At 37.5% G+C, this 14,772-nt stretch overlaps 2 protein-coding genes across 2 annotated transcripts; one reads left to right on the top strand and one right to left on the bottom strand.

Moving 5' to 3' along the window:
* The first annotated feature begins 1,366 nt into the window (after window positions 1-1,366).
* smad3 (SMAD family member 3) lies at window positions 1,367-9,925 on the top strand. The gene is made up of 9 exons (XM_005806937.2): window positions 1,367-1,857; window positions 3,407-3,600; window positions 3,691-3,825; window positions 4,132-4,206; window positions 4,297-4,347; window positions 5,431-5,643; window positions 5,754-5,891; window positions 6,243-6,387; window positions 7,619-9,925. The coding sequence occupies exons 1-9, from the start codon at window positions 1,655-1,657 to the stop codon at window positions 7,740-7,742; spliced, it is 1,278 nt and encodes a 425-aa protein (XP_005806994.1). The 5' UTR covers window positions 1,367-1,654; the 3' UTR covers window positions 7,743-9,925.
* Window positions 9,926-10,901: 976 nt separating this feature from the next.
* On the bottom strand, window positions 10,902-14,684 carry aagab (alpha and gamma adaptin binding protein). Its single transcript, XM_005806938.3, has 10 exons — window positions 14,514-14,684; window positions 13,104-13,294; window positions 12,920-13,016; window positions 12,733-12,822; window positions 12,562-12,645; window positions 12,381-12,460; window positions 12,138-12,234; window positions 11,940-12,044; window positions 11,746-11,795; window positions 10,902-11,533 (listed from the first exon to the last, which is right to left on the bottom strand). Exons 1-10 carry the CDS (start codon window positions 14,605-14,607, stop codon window positions 11,456-11,458), a joined length of 966 nt encoding a protein of 321 aa, XP_005806995.1. The 5' UTR covers window positions 14,608-14,684; the 3' UTR covers window positions 10,902-11,455.
* Window positions 14,685-14,772: the final 88 nt, after the last annotated feature.

Below are 14,772 nucleotides of genomic sequence, written 5' to 3'. Positions count from 1 at the left end.
AGGAAGAGAGGTTGATCCTAAGGCAGCTTTTTAATGGCAATGGCACACTGCTGTTTACTAAAGCCTGAAGTCAATAGCACGCCTATCAATAACACCATAAAATTCTCAAATACCCCTGAATTTAGTCATCTTCCTCATCCAGTTTTGGAAAGAAGCCTCTGAAGGGAAATTAAATCATGTTTATGAGAGGATCAAAGGGATCACTCTAAAGGATTTTCTATTTGTAGACACACTGGAAGCGAGGGCTGGATCACTTTACATTGATGACAGATCTCTTTTTCCATTTCCTTGAGCTTGGTGTTGAATTATCCAAACATGTTTAACTTAGATGCCTTCATGTGTTAAAAATAATTATCTTAAATTAATTGGAGAATGTAAGAGAAGATGTTTTTTTAAACAGCGTTCTAACCTTAGCATTGCAAAATGATTCACGTTCTTATTTGTTGCTTTCCCCATTTACCCATTCACACCTCAACCTGCAGTGTTGAGGTGTGTACACTAACACAGAGGCCAGCACTTTTTCCTCTGCTGCAAGTCTTTTAGGGTATTTCTACCAATTTTGGCCACGTAGAGTGCAAGTTTTTAATATATTGTTTTCCAAATAGCGTAAGATCAATCAGACTGGATGAAGAGCATCAATGAACATTTATTTTTAAATCTTACCATATTATCTCAACTAGACTTAGGTCTGGGCTTTGACTGGGCCATTCTAACACATTTGATCCGTTGTGGATCTGTCCAAATGTTTACTGCTGTAGACCTGCTATAGGAGGCACGCCACTAATGCATTTTCTTCCTCCATTTTTTCAACTATTGCTTAGCTTTGCTATCTCTGCTATCCCTACAGAATGATGATGCCAACACCTTGTTTCATAGGGTGGTGTTTGAGGGATGTCTCACCTGTAGATTTGTGCAGCTCCTCAAAGGCTACAATGGGTCTCTGAGCTGCTCTTCTGATTAATGATCTTGTCTGGTTTGAGAGTTTCAGTTTGTTGGTAGGGTTGAAGTAACACAGCTCAGGGTGTTTGTTTTATAAACTTCACCTAACTTCATCCCTGATCTGTCTCTTGGTATCTGAGGCTTTCACAGAACAGCCGTATTTATACACAAATTAATACGAGATTCATAGTGAGACTTTTGACAGCCTTTCAAGTGAGATTCATATATTCTATATAGGTGTCTTCTGAAAGCAACTGGCTATTGTAACGGATTTTATTTAGGGGCAGCATATTGATGTGGGGTGTGTGGTGGGGATATCGCAGTTTAAAGTTTGCTCTTTGAGCTCTTTTTTAAAAGAAAAAAAAAATCAGATTCTGTTTATTTTCATTGCATTGCACAGTATGGCAATGTGTGAAGATGCAGGTGGAGGGCAGACCAGCTGACTGGTGAGTAGGCGGAGGCAGGCAAACAATCGGGCTGGACTGGGGGCTGCTGCTGTTTTACTCCGACAGACTGTCAACCTGAACGGACTGGACCTTGACGCGAACCGCTGTTACCGAGCTCCAGGGAACAACCAGCCTCTGGGGGTTTAGTCCAACAAGCTACACCCAACCTAACCTTGATTACAGCAACAGCGAACTGTTCTTTGTACAGCCCTGGAGGTTATCAAATTAAATCAGAGCCCCGTAACCACTTGAATTAAGTGACATTTAATATGTCCATATTGCCGTTCACTCCTCCGATTGTGAAGAGGCTACTGGGCTGGAAGAAAGGAGAACAAAACGGACAGGAGGAGAAATGGTGCGAAAAGGCTGTCAAAAGTCTCGTAAAGAAGCTGAAGAGGACGGGGCAGTTGGAGGAATTGGAAAAGGCCATCACAACACAGAATATCAACACAAAATGCTTAACCATACCCAGGTAAAATCACAGGGCGCACACTGGTCCAAGTGGCTCAAACTAGCAGCTATTACTGATGACAGCGAATGTTAGCCCACGGCTGAAGAGCTAGCCTGCTAGTTAGCGTGAGCTAGCATTAGCAGTTAATATTAAATCAGGTTTTACTTCATAGCGGTGCTTTAGCTAAGATTTTCTTTGTCCTATCAACTGCAAAGTGTACATAATGTTTAAAATTACTTCCCAGGTTGTTGTTACTATCTTTAGTTAACAAAATATCAATTGTATTTACAGATAATTAGCCAACACAACAGTTCAGCTTCGTTCAACAAACATGTAAAATTAAAACAATTAATAGTAGTATGAAATGTCTAATTTATTATTATAATTGTACTTTTTTGGTCAGAAGACTTTGCTAGTCCGTGTTACACAGACTCTTATAAGACATGACTTAATCCTACAATTTATAACAAATTTGGTGCATTTTCAAATATACTGTAATGGGACAGGAGTACCTCATGTTTCCCCAGTGTTTCCCTAGCAATTGCTTAGACACAATTGTTTGTGTCTAAGCAATTGAAGCTGGTGAAGAGTGTGTAAATATGTTATGCGGTTAGCTCAAGTTCATCAACTGCTATATAAACATGTCAACAGTTCACATACGTGATAAAACACAGGGGCAGAAATCTGGCAGTGCAGAGCTCTGACTAACAGAGGATGTTTAGACTGGAGTGTTTGCACTCTGGGAAAGTTGTATTAGAGGTTTGAGTTTGGGATTCCCCATAAGGCAAACTGATCTTTCTTGTATAATAGCTTGTCAGACAGTTGATTGTTTCTTTAATTGACTGAGTGATTAAAATTAGCCTTACAAAATAATTTGGCTATGTTTTAAGAGTTTTTAGTTAGCTCTTGAAATGAAAGGGTTCCAAGTGATTACTTTTCAAGTTTATGTTTGGTAACTTTCAGTACTGAAGTAGTCATGTATCTTTTTAGGTACATTTGTAGGTCCAATTGCAAACAAAGCTAGTAGCCCTCTTTGTTATTTTACTTATCAGCAATAACATGGTGACCCACTTAACATAAAAAATGTGCTGCCCCCCCCCTTTGCTGCCAGTTCAGCATGGATGCTTTATAGAAGTGGTTCTCAATCATAGTCCTTAGGACTCACTGACCTGCATGTGAGTTGTTCCCTGCTGACACACTTAAATGAATGTGTGGTTAACCTGCTTCTGCAGCATTTGATGATTGTTTGAGGAGCTAATGCAGTCATTTTAATAATCTGTACTGGAGCACAGGTGCATCTAAACATGAAGGATACTTGGCCCCAAGGACCAGGATTGAGGACCCCTGCTATGGGATCTTAAAAAATATGAGCTATTTGAAGGTCAATTCCATCGTGCAGCAATTCATAAATAAACTCTGACACCTACAACAGACTAATGTTTTTTCCACTGGCACCTTGTAGTAGTAACACTAACATCCTTGCTACAGAGGGTTGGTAATTTGCTAATATTTTTGCCTCTCACCAGAACTACCAGAACACTTAACATGGCATTCTGGTTGTATGTTCCAGGTCTTTAGATGGACGTCTGCAGGTCTCGCACAGAAAAGGTCTACCTCATGTGATCTACTGTCGCCTATGGCGCTGGCCGGACTTGCAGTCTCATCATGAGCTGAGGGCGGTAGATCACTGTGAATTTGCCTTTCATACCAAGAAGGATGAAGTGTGTGTCAACCCCTACCACTACCAGAGGATAGAGACGCCAAGTGAGTGTAATGATTGCTATGCTGTACAGTTTTCTGAACTCACTTAGCAAACCGTGAATGGAATTAAAGTGATCTTTTCCATTTTTCCAGTTTTACCGCCTGTTCTAGTCCCACGCCACACAGATATATCTGCTGAGTTTCCACCGCTGGATGACTACAGCCCATCAATACCTGAAAATACCAATTTCCCTTCTGGCATTGAGCCTCAGAGCAACTATATTCCTGGTGAGAGACATTGTGCTTCAAATTTTAAAGTGTGAAGCTCCTTTCACTTTTTGAACTTCTTTTTACTGCATATTTTAAAAGAGAAGCTATATTATAGGAGCTTGACTGTAAGCAAAAACATCTCTGGAAGACTGCATCGTTTTTTTTATTACTATTATTTATTCCATTGAAATGTGATCTGTTCCAACATGTTTACTGGTGTATGACAAACTTTTATAGTTTCTGTCCATAGGCATAAGAAACATTTTGTCCTTTGAAAATGTGATGTTTATAGGTTTTGGATGTTACAAGTGTTGTATTTTGCAGAAACTCCCCCTCCAGGGTATCTGAGTGAGGATGGTGAGACAAATGATCACCAACTCAACCACAACATGGAAACAAGTGAGCCCCATAACTACATGCACTGCCAGAGCCTTTATTTTCTATAAACCTCTCATCACAATCATGATCCAACCCTGCCCTCTGTTTCAGGTTCACCCAGCCTTTCACCCAACCCTGTTTCACCCACGAACAATAATTCTGGTAAGAAAAATCATATTTTTTGTGTTGAGAATTTTAACACCATTATGGATTTTAGAGCTTATGCTTCGTAAGTATTTTATGCATAACTCTAATCTCTTTCTCATCATCATCAACACCTTCAAATCAGGAGTTACCTCTAATCTTTCATTTCTGTATTTTTTTTTACTTTTCCATAATTCACCTATTATTTCTTTTTTTTATCATTGCCTTCTGTTTTTATGTTGCATTAAAGCACTATTATTGACAAGTCTTCCATATATAAAGACTGCATGATTGATTAATTACTAGTTTATATCACAATTATTGAAATTTACTGCCCAGAGCTTTTTGTAAAATGAGTCAAACATGGTTGCATTTTGCTTTGCAGTTTGGTTTTAGGATAGTCTTCATAATTTATAATAAATATGTAGATTTTTTTTAAATAGAAGAAAGACATTTAAACAAATGTCTTTCTACCTTTATTATAATGTCACTTGTTGCTATAATAAATGTTGCTTTAAAGCTTCTTAAATGGATTTAATATTCAGTAACCTTGTATATTTACAAATATTGGATTTAAATTTAGTCAGTTGACTTGAGTGTATACTTGACAACTTGATACTATTCCCTTCATCTAAACTGGAATTGTGTCATTAATGCAATTATTATAACAATGTATCAGTTTAAGGAATATATTTTATTTCTCTACTTTGTGCTGGTCTCTCACTTAGAATCCTAATTAAATAAATGAAAGTTTGTCGGTGTAATGTGATAAAATGTATAAAAAAAATAAAGATCAGGGGTATTAATGTTTTTGCAAGGCACGTAAAATACTTGTGCTCTGCAGAGAGCGCATGACCACATCATGTTTTATTGCAATAGTGTTCCCTGCTTAGAATAGAAAGGTTTTCATTTGCCTATTATAACTTTTTTTTTCTTTTTTTGATTGTGGACATTGCAACTCACCAGCATGGTGAGCAGAATAATTTTATTTCTTAGTTATGCTTTTATTTGTACTGGTCCATAGTATAAGATTATTATGTATATGGAGTCACTTGAGCCTGCATCTGCTAATGTCTGTAATTTTTTTTACCACTAATCCAGACCCACAGCCTGTGACGTATTGCGAATCGGCCTTCTGGTGCTCCATCTCTTACTATGAGCTGAACCAGCGTGTTGGGGAGACCTTCCATGCATCCCAGCCCTCCCTCACAGTAGATGGATTCACTGACCCCTCGAATTCTGAGCGCTTCTGTCTGGGCCTGCTGTCCAACGTCAACCGGAACTCAGCCGTAGAGCTCACTCGCCGACACATAGGTGCATACTTTTTTTTTTCAGCCAGTCTTTGCTTTTCATATTTATGCTTTGATAAATCTGCAGGTTGCTGGTTGTTTGCTTGGCTGCAATCATTTCTGTTCCTTTTCCAGGACGTGGCGTGAGGTTATATTACATTGGGGGAGAAGTGTTTGCAGAGTGTCTTAGTGACAGTGCCATCTTTGTTCAAAGTCCTAACTGCAACCAGCGATATGGGTGGCATCCTGCCACAGTGTGCAAAATACCTCCAGGTCAGTGTGAAACTAATGCTTATAACAATGAAACTAATCCGAGGTGAAATCCCATGTCCTTCACACTTAGGAAAACTGCTGTTAAAGATTTGTATATAACCTTTAAATAATTCCTTGTACTGAAGTAGCATAACCTTTGAATGGGGTTTTTAGAAAAATCCTTTCTTTAATGAGAGTAAATGTCTTAATCTGTTGAGAAAGTTTTCCAAAATTGGTAAACTTGCTTTATACATTACTTTTTAAGATAATCAATGTAAACGTTTAATTAGTAAGGTATAACCTGAGCTGTAATGTTCTATCAAAACAACACTTATTTGATCTATACTCTAAGTTTAAATATATTTTTGCCAGGATGCAACCTGAAGATTTTTAACAACCAAGAATTTGCTGCCCTCCTGGCTCAGTCGGTCAATCAGGGCTTTGAGGCTGTTTACCAGCTCACCAGGATGTGCACCATTCGCATGAGCTTTGTCAAGGGTTGGGGAGCTGAGTATAGGTAAGTATGGTTGTTTACCTTTCAGATTGTAGTTTCAACTGCCTAATATTTATTTTAATATTTTTTATAGATATACAGTGAGATATTTGGTAATGATTTTGATGGTCAAAAATACAAAAACGTATTCAGGATGCAGCGAGTTTGACAGGGAAATACCAATTGGACAAGCTAATTGCAGAAATGAAGTTGTCTTCCTCTTTTTAGAGCACATACCCTAACATTCTTTATACAAATACTTAGATGATTTGTAAATCAGTGATGCAGGAGAGACATTGTATCCAGTTGTTGGATTGTTCTTTTTTAGTACTCTATCTTTAACAAGTATAATATAAAAACTGATCATTAATGACAAGGAAAAAATTAAATGCAAAAACATCACAGGGGGTAAATTTGACTATTAACAGAGTCATTGGTTCTTCAGGGTGTGGAGTCGCTGTTTTTTGTATTTGCTGCCCACTTTTCTCACAGCTTTGACTGGGACCCCATTGTTCCTCAAGCAAAAATAAATTTTTTCCATGAAGTAGATCTCTCCCAAAATTTCTGTCCAATTATCCAACTTTGGTAGTCCACCTTTGAGCCATTTCCTTGTGAGAATCTTGAGGAGGTACTGATCCCCTTTTTGAAGAATGTCAGAAACCAGTAGGAAAGTTGTCGGAATCCCGTACCCTGGTATGTGTTTTTTTAAGGTCAGAAGGATATTGTCCCAAAATGATTGAAGTGTCCCACATAATCAGTGTATGCAAGAGTGATTGAGGTTGTTGGATTTTTTCAATTAGATAAATGTTGTGTAGTTTTACTAGTGACAAAGAACATTTTTAATGCGGATGACATCAGTCAGCCTTTTAAAATTGTTTATAGATTCCTTAAGTTCTATCAGATAATGGTGAGGGTGCAGCTGTGACAGAGGGGAAGTAATGTATGCGGTGGTGTGGTGGACATATTTCCAAATCCTTCTGCAGTGGGGATTTCCACTTGACTGTGGATTTGTGCGTGTTGTGTTTCTGCCACCAAACACCACAGAGAAAAGCATCTCCTGAATGACTTCAAGAATAGCCTGCAAAGTTGCCTTTAATGTTTGTGTTAATTCATTTAAAGCTACTAAGGTATGTATTTAAATGCAACACATTTAAATGACCATGACCTGTTTCTCAAGAACGTTTCATATTTAGCACAGTGATACAACATAGGCAAACCCATTTTTAATAACAGTCTGTCCATCTCTATTCCACAGACGTCAGACGGTGACCAGCACCCCCTGCTGGATAGAGCTGCACCTTAACGGTCCTTTACAATGGCTGGACAAGGTCCTCACCCAGATGGGCTCTCCCAGCATCCACTGCTCCAGTGTCTCTTAGGAAAACTAGTCCCAGATATGCAACTGAGTGCAAGTCACATAGGAAAAGTCAAGGTTTTGTCTGATGAAACAAGAAGCATCATTTATTTCATGCAGGGGGACTTCACTTAATCAGAATATCAATGAAAATTTTATTTTCAGTAAGTCAATCTAAGCACTATATAGATACACCACTACAGACAGAGTGATAGGTACCCAGTATTTATTTCTGTTGTTTCTGGTGAATATGATTGACGGCAAATGAAAACACAAGATTCAGTTTCCTGGAATATTAGTACTGCATAAAACCACTAAAAGTTATTTTTAAAGCAGAAATGTTGGCCATCTGAAAATAATTTCAAAATGTCGTACATTATATGCACTTGGTACAAGCTGATTTTGGATTATTTACTGCATCAGTGTATGCTCATGATTTTCCTGAGGGGTCAAGAATGCACAGGTTGCTTCAGGTTGTCCGCATGGGTGTTTCTGATCAGTACTTTGTAGCTTCTCTATGGAGTTCAGATCTGGTAAGTTTGCCATCCTGTCAGGCATAGGAAAACTATTGCCAATAAAGCAATTATTGGCAGTATGGGCAGGTGTGGAATCAGCATCTCCATAAAGCTTGTCAGCAGAAGGAAGCATGAGCTTTTCTAAAACTTCCTGGTAGATGGCTTCACTGATGTTGGACTTGTTAAAACACAGAGTATCGACACCAGTAAATGACATTGCACCTCTTTTGGCTAACACTCCTAATGGAGAAAGTTGTACTGGTGTCTACAACTAACAACTTTACCATGACTGTGTAGGTCTAACATAATATTTTTCCTAAAAGAAAACATGTCTTATTCAAATATTCATAGAAACTGAATTTCAGGGGTGGTTCAGTTGCAATACTCAATTATTAAAATGAACAGAAATAAATGCCTTAAAATGACTTAGAGCAATATCAATGATATTCTAATTTTAGATGCACCTGTATCTGAAAGACCTCTCTCCTGTCCAAAAGAGATTTAAATCAATTTAAGATGCTTTATTTTGCTTCATTCATTGTATGGATTCATTCTTTACAGACATTTAAAATGTGTGTTCCCCAAGTTTAAATTGATACAGGTTTAGCTTGGCCAATTGTTTTTTTCAGTGATTTAATCAAGATTAATTGTGTGTCCATTATTTATAAGACTCAATCTCACACACTTAACAGAAAGGGGAATTAAATGATACATGAAATAACTTGAAAAGTATTCAGTTGCGCTTTCATGTAATCTGTCTTTTAAGTACACACTACTTCCCAAATAGGGATTTATTTATATAAATTATCTAATTTATGATTTAATTGGTATTTTGTCTACACTAAGGAAAAACAAAGCACTATTGTTTCTGTAAAAAAAAAAGGTATGAAGTATTTTCTTCTCTGAAAGAGATATAGAAGTTATTTTTGCATATTGTCTGGCATGGGAATCTATTTTTATCATTTCCTAAATATGACTGTATATAAGCGATTAGAGCTCGTAATTTCATGTAGGCGAAAAGCTTGAAATAGTGCACCTGCTGGACCTTTGCTGTAGGGCTGACTGATGAGACTTTAATAACCCCAAACTTGAGTTGCATAAAGTGTGCTTCTAACCTGCGTGAGCTGGTTGTACACGTCTGGAACAGATTTCTGTATCAAACCTTATTTATTTTTCAATAGAGGCACATTGCAGACCATATTTGTCTTCGTAGGAGGTTAACTGAATTTAGACACCATGTGACTGTGGGGTGAAAACAAGAAATGCTACTTTGATTTATTTTACCAACAGGTAACGTTTTGATTCACTGTCCTTGTGAGTAAATGATGTACTTCCAGTTTACTGTTCATCACTTTAACATTGTTATGATTGCTTGCCCAAAAACACTGTATACCATATATACAATGTTATAATATAAGGCATGTGTCTTTGATCACTGTCTCTGATGCAATGTTCATCCTGCACTTACAGTACATAGAACTATGTTACCATGTGATCTATAACGCCAACATGGTAGTCGCCTAAACACTGTGTACTATAGTGCATTATGTCGTTTGTAGACTTCTGTGTTCTCTTTATTTTTGTAGTGGCTTTTCTGGGCCAAGTCTTACGTACATGTAGCCTTTTTGCTTTTGGTCAAATGACTGAAACAAATTGTTCTAAATGTGAAATTTTATTAAAAATCAACAGACAAGTCTTCAGTGTTTTTTAAAATCTAAGTGTAAATCCAAACCTATCTCCTGATAACATCTGCTACTATTATGGAGGTTGAAGAGTAGACAAAGTCAACCCTCAATTGGGTTTAACTCTACAGGGGGCAGTAGTTTTTAATTTTGTTTTATGGCACACTGGCTCAGAAGTGTTTTCAGCAAGTCTGTGGTATGTCCCTACTGGCTTAAATAACTCAACTCAAAAGGGATGCAAATTGTCATTTTGCAGCAATTTCCCATCTTTTGGAGCGTTTAGCAGGTTTTCTTTAGGGATTATGTTTAGTTCTATTCATTTTTCTCTCGGCAGGGTTCTCTCTCTCAGGTTTCTCAGGTTCCATGTCCCTGCTGGATGTGTGGCAACACTATGATGTTGCTGCCACTGTGAAACTTGACTGGGATGGTGTCATCAGAACAATGTGTACTCTTAATTTTTCCACCACAAATAGCATTTAGAATGCAGGCCTAAAAGTAGAGATATGATCTCATCTAACCAGTGTACTTTCACCCACATTGGTTGTGGCACACAGGAACTCTTATGTCTCTCATGAAAACCAGATTTGTGGACTGGATTAGTAGTCCACACCTTAGCTATGTCTCTCTGCAGTCCCATCTAGTGTGACCATGCTGCTTCATTTCTAATCCTGTCTGCTGTGTTTATTGGTGTCATTGTTCCTTTTTTTTTTTTTAAATACTGGGATTATGAATAAGATGACTTATTAAAGCAAATGGCTCTTATAATATTTAGAGGCGTCAGAGAAAAGCGGATTGACTTCAAAAATATGCACTATTTTTTTTCAGATTTTTATCTGCAAAAAAAAAAAACATTTAAAATGTTCAATTACGTACTATTTTATGCTTGTCTCTCACATGAACGCTCATTAAATGAATTAGCTTGAGGATGTGGAAAGGTTCAGGGGATGCGACTACTTTTGCAAGACACCATATGCTGAACAGCAGAAATACCACCGATACTGCACTTTATTTCAACTACTCATTTTATTTTCTGAAGTTATTCAGTTTTTGCATATTTTATTTGGTTGAACCAAATTGCAATATGCACCCTTGAAAACTAGTGTTCACAAATACATTAAAGTCACAATGAAACTGGTTTTATGTTGATTTCTGAGAACGTGCATTAAGTCTCTTACATGGATAAGGCACATATGTAACAAAAATACATGTTGACATTACCTACAAATTAAGAATCTGATGTTCCATGTTATTTTTTTTTACCTCCATACCAACTGCATATTGAGGACCACACAGGGCTAAAGTACATTAAAAAACCCAGGGGAAGAAGGTTAAAGACTGGGGCCACTCATGGCTTACCATCTAAATAGTATTTCTTCATACATCATTTCACCCTAAAACTCTCATACAACTATTCTTACAGTGCCATCTGTAAGCAAATCCATCTTCCAAGTGTGACCAGGACATCCACATCGACTCCCATATGGGTTCCAGGAGAAATGGTGCGATCAGAGGAACGAAGACAGAGTCACTGATATCTGATTCTAGCTGTCTTCACCTGAAGATAATCCATCTATTTCATCTTCTTCCCCACCAATGGCCATCCAAAAGGCTTTTGCCACCTAGAAAACAAGAGAAACAAATCAGTTTTCAGATGTGCGTGTTTGAACTAAGCCTTTATTCTTGTAAACGGATCCAACAAAATTTTCCACTGGAGTACAATATGCAGTGCCTCGCAAAATACTGATCCCACTTCTAACGGGGGGTTATTAAAACATTTCCAAGACACTATCTTTAACTGTTGTTCAAGCAAAAAAGCAATATAATGACAAACCTTTTCAGCATGAACTTTTCTTTGCTCATGTGGTAATGATGAAGCTTTATCTACATGGTGAAATTGAACAAATGCACATAAGTTTATGTATGAAAAAAGTTTACAAAGTATAAACATATTTAACTTCCACACTAAGCAACAATAGAGTAGAAAGAGTAACTTTTATCTGAACTTGCTTTAAATATCCCAATTACCTTTCATCTCTTTTAATTTAGTAAAGAGCCGTTCAAAATTGTCTGCATCTGCATCCCCAGCAGTAAGATTGGCGAGTTCCTGTATGTCTAAATCAGTCATTGCATCTGTAAGGATCACAATTATGTACAGTTTATGTAATAACATAGAAAATAAATTCATAAATCAGCCAAGTAAATGTTTAAAAGAATGGCACTTGCCTACAACTGATCCCTCTTGTGTATCTGAGTTTACACTGTTGTCTGTGTGGTTGGCCTCCTCATTGGTGTGTGTGCCCTCTGCTGGCAAGCTGGAGGACTGTCCCAACAAAAGGCATTAGCGTCTTTAAAAACAGGTCCCTTTTAAAATTTACTAGGGAAAACCTTTTTAAAACAAATATGTGAATGTAATAAATACGGCCTTTTATAAATCTACAATTTATATCAACAGAAATGTCCTCTAACCGGTGGATCTTGGCTGTGGCGTGGGTTGTTATGCCTGGAAGCAACCAAACTACTCATTAGGCCAAAACCCTGATTGTGCCCTGTTAGACAAAAATGCAAAGAGTCATATACGCTACATACACAAACGATAACATCTACGGGACATGTTCCATCAAACTAAACCGATTTGATATTAATTTACCATCCTTCATCTCCACACTGGACCACACATTAGCATTAAGTGCCTGAATAATTCTCTTTACTCCTGTGGACTCTGGAAAGTCATCTGAAATGTGCAAAAGTGATGAGGAAAAGTGAATCAGATGAAGACTTGGTCATGGAGATTTACTTTTCTCTTTCATACAGAACTCACCATCCTCATCTGGTAGCTCCTGTGGATTGAGCTCCACAAGCTCAAATGCATGGGACAAACACCACTGTTGTGCTTCATGCCTAGTGACACCTAAAGCATGAATTAAATTAAATTTGCTTGGTAAAGCAGTATCAAGTGTATGTGTGTAATTATTCATCCTGCATTCTAACAGACTACTTTAACTAACCGTTTTCACAGACTCTGTCGCACACAAGAATAAGCACCTCTGGGCTGAGATCTTCCACCACTGGAATCCAGGGATTTAGCTTTTCCAGCCCATCCTTCTGCAAACATCCAACATGCATCATAGAAACAGCAAACTGAAACAGATTTGCAAATGAAAAGTACATATTGTTCTTAAGGTCACATACCACTTTGCTGTCAAAGTAAGCAATGAAAGCCTGCATGGACTGGGCAATCTCTGCAGACATTTTATACGTGCTTTGTACAACACACAACTGCACATCAGCCATATAATATTTGTTATTGATAGTCCAAGGATACCAAACAACAGTTTCCTCTCGCTTAGTTGGCTGAGGCAAAGTCTTTGAATTGAGTATTTCTGAGAAGAGAAAAAATGTTTTTAAAAAATCACAAAAAGACAACATTAAGCTAAGGTAATTTTTTTTAACTCAAGCTCAAATATTAAGTAAAATATCAATTTACAAAAATCAGACAAGGGCAACCTGGATAAATAAAAAAATAGCTTTAAATAACAGTTTCATTTGTTAAGAGGAAAAAAAAGATATCCAAAGCCAACTGGTCCTATGTGAAAAGTAACTGTCCTCTAAACCTACTAAATACCTGAGCCAACTCTGGTGTTAACAACTGTTATCTAGAGTTAATTGGTGATAAGTCTTTTAAGTGTTTGTGGAGAAATTTTAGCCCATTCTTCTTAGCAGGTTTGTTACAATTGGGCCACATTGGAGGGATTTGGAGCATGAACAACATAATCAGGGTCATGAACCAAACAGCTTTTTCAGCTTGAGAGCAAATTTCATGGATCCATCCAGGTACTGAAGAAGCAATGTAACCCCAGTCCATCATAACAATGACAAAATACTGTACTACTACTATTAAACTGTTGCAATGACGCCATGTTAATTGTATGCTAGGTGTAACAGGACACACCCCTTCCTTTCTGTCAACACAATACTATCCTCAAATTCTTGATCACAAAAATGTGGGACAAAGGCAACAAAATGCTTTTGTTGCTTTTCTGGATTCATTTGTGAACTCCTGGATGACACTTTGATCCACTCTAAGTAATTTTTTGAGGACAGTCATTCCTAGAAGAAAGGAAGAGCTGTTCTATGTTTTCTACATGTTTCTCTTCGTGGTTTGCTGGAGCCCATAAAAGCCTTAGTAATGTCTTTTCGATCCTTTCCAGTCTGACAGGTGTCCATGACTGTGTCTCATGTTTTCTTTAGTTATTTGCAATAATTCATAACGTAACAATTGGCGTTTCTTTCTGCTATTGAACTGTGTTGATTTGGATGTTTTTCCTTATGAATTTATAATTTGAAAAGTACATTTTGGTTTTAACCCAGGTTATGTCTTTGATACTGAGATTTGTTTAAAAATCAGATTTGGGTTTTTTTTTAGACCCTAATCCCATCCGAACTTCTGTCTCACTCAAAACAAAGAAATTCTGTATTACTGACATGGCAACATCAAGAAACGGCTATTTATCAACGCTCAGGTCAGGTGCTCTGTTCAGTTAGCATTGTTTAACATTAGCTTTCCTGCTAAATCAGACTGGCTGTGCCCCGAAAACTTACGTTTTATCAGCTCTTCTTCTTTAAATTCACTGTCAGTGCTAGTGACAAGCACACATGGCAGAATCATCTCAGTGTTTTCTTCTGCCGATGACATTTCTCTAATATTTAAAGATCGCTTTTCAAGTGCTAGCTTAAGATGTAGCTAACTTCTATAACCTTTGAACTCCGTGTTCCGCCGTAGGTCACTTCCGGTTTCTTTAAAATAAGAATAACGTGAATAAAAACCTATTTATTAATTTACTGTGAAGCTTCTTGGATT

This window comes from Xiphophorus maculatus, chromosome 2 (assembly GCF_002775205.1).
Source record: "Xiphophorus maculatus strain JP 163 A chromosome 2, X_maculatus-5.0-male, whole genome shotgun sequence".
NCBI classification, from domain to species: domain Eukaryota; kingdom Metazoa; phylum Chordata; class Actinopteri; order Cyprinodontiformes; family Poeciliidae; genus Xiphophorus; species Xiphophorus maculatus.
Note: the sequence above shows the minus strand (reverse complement) of the source record. Positions and strands in the feature narration are given on the sequence as shown.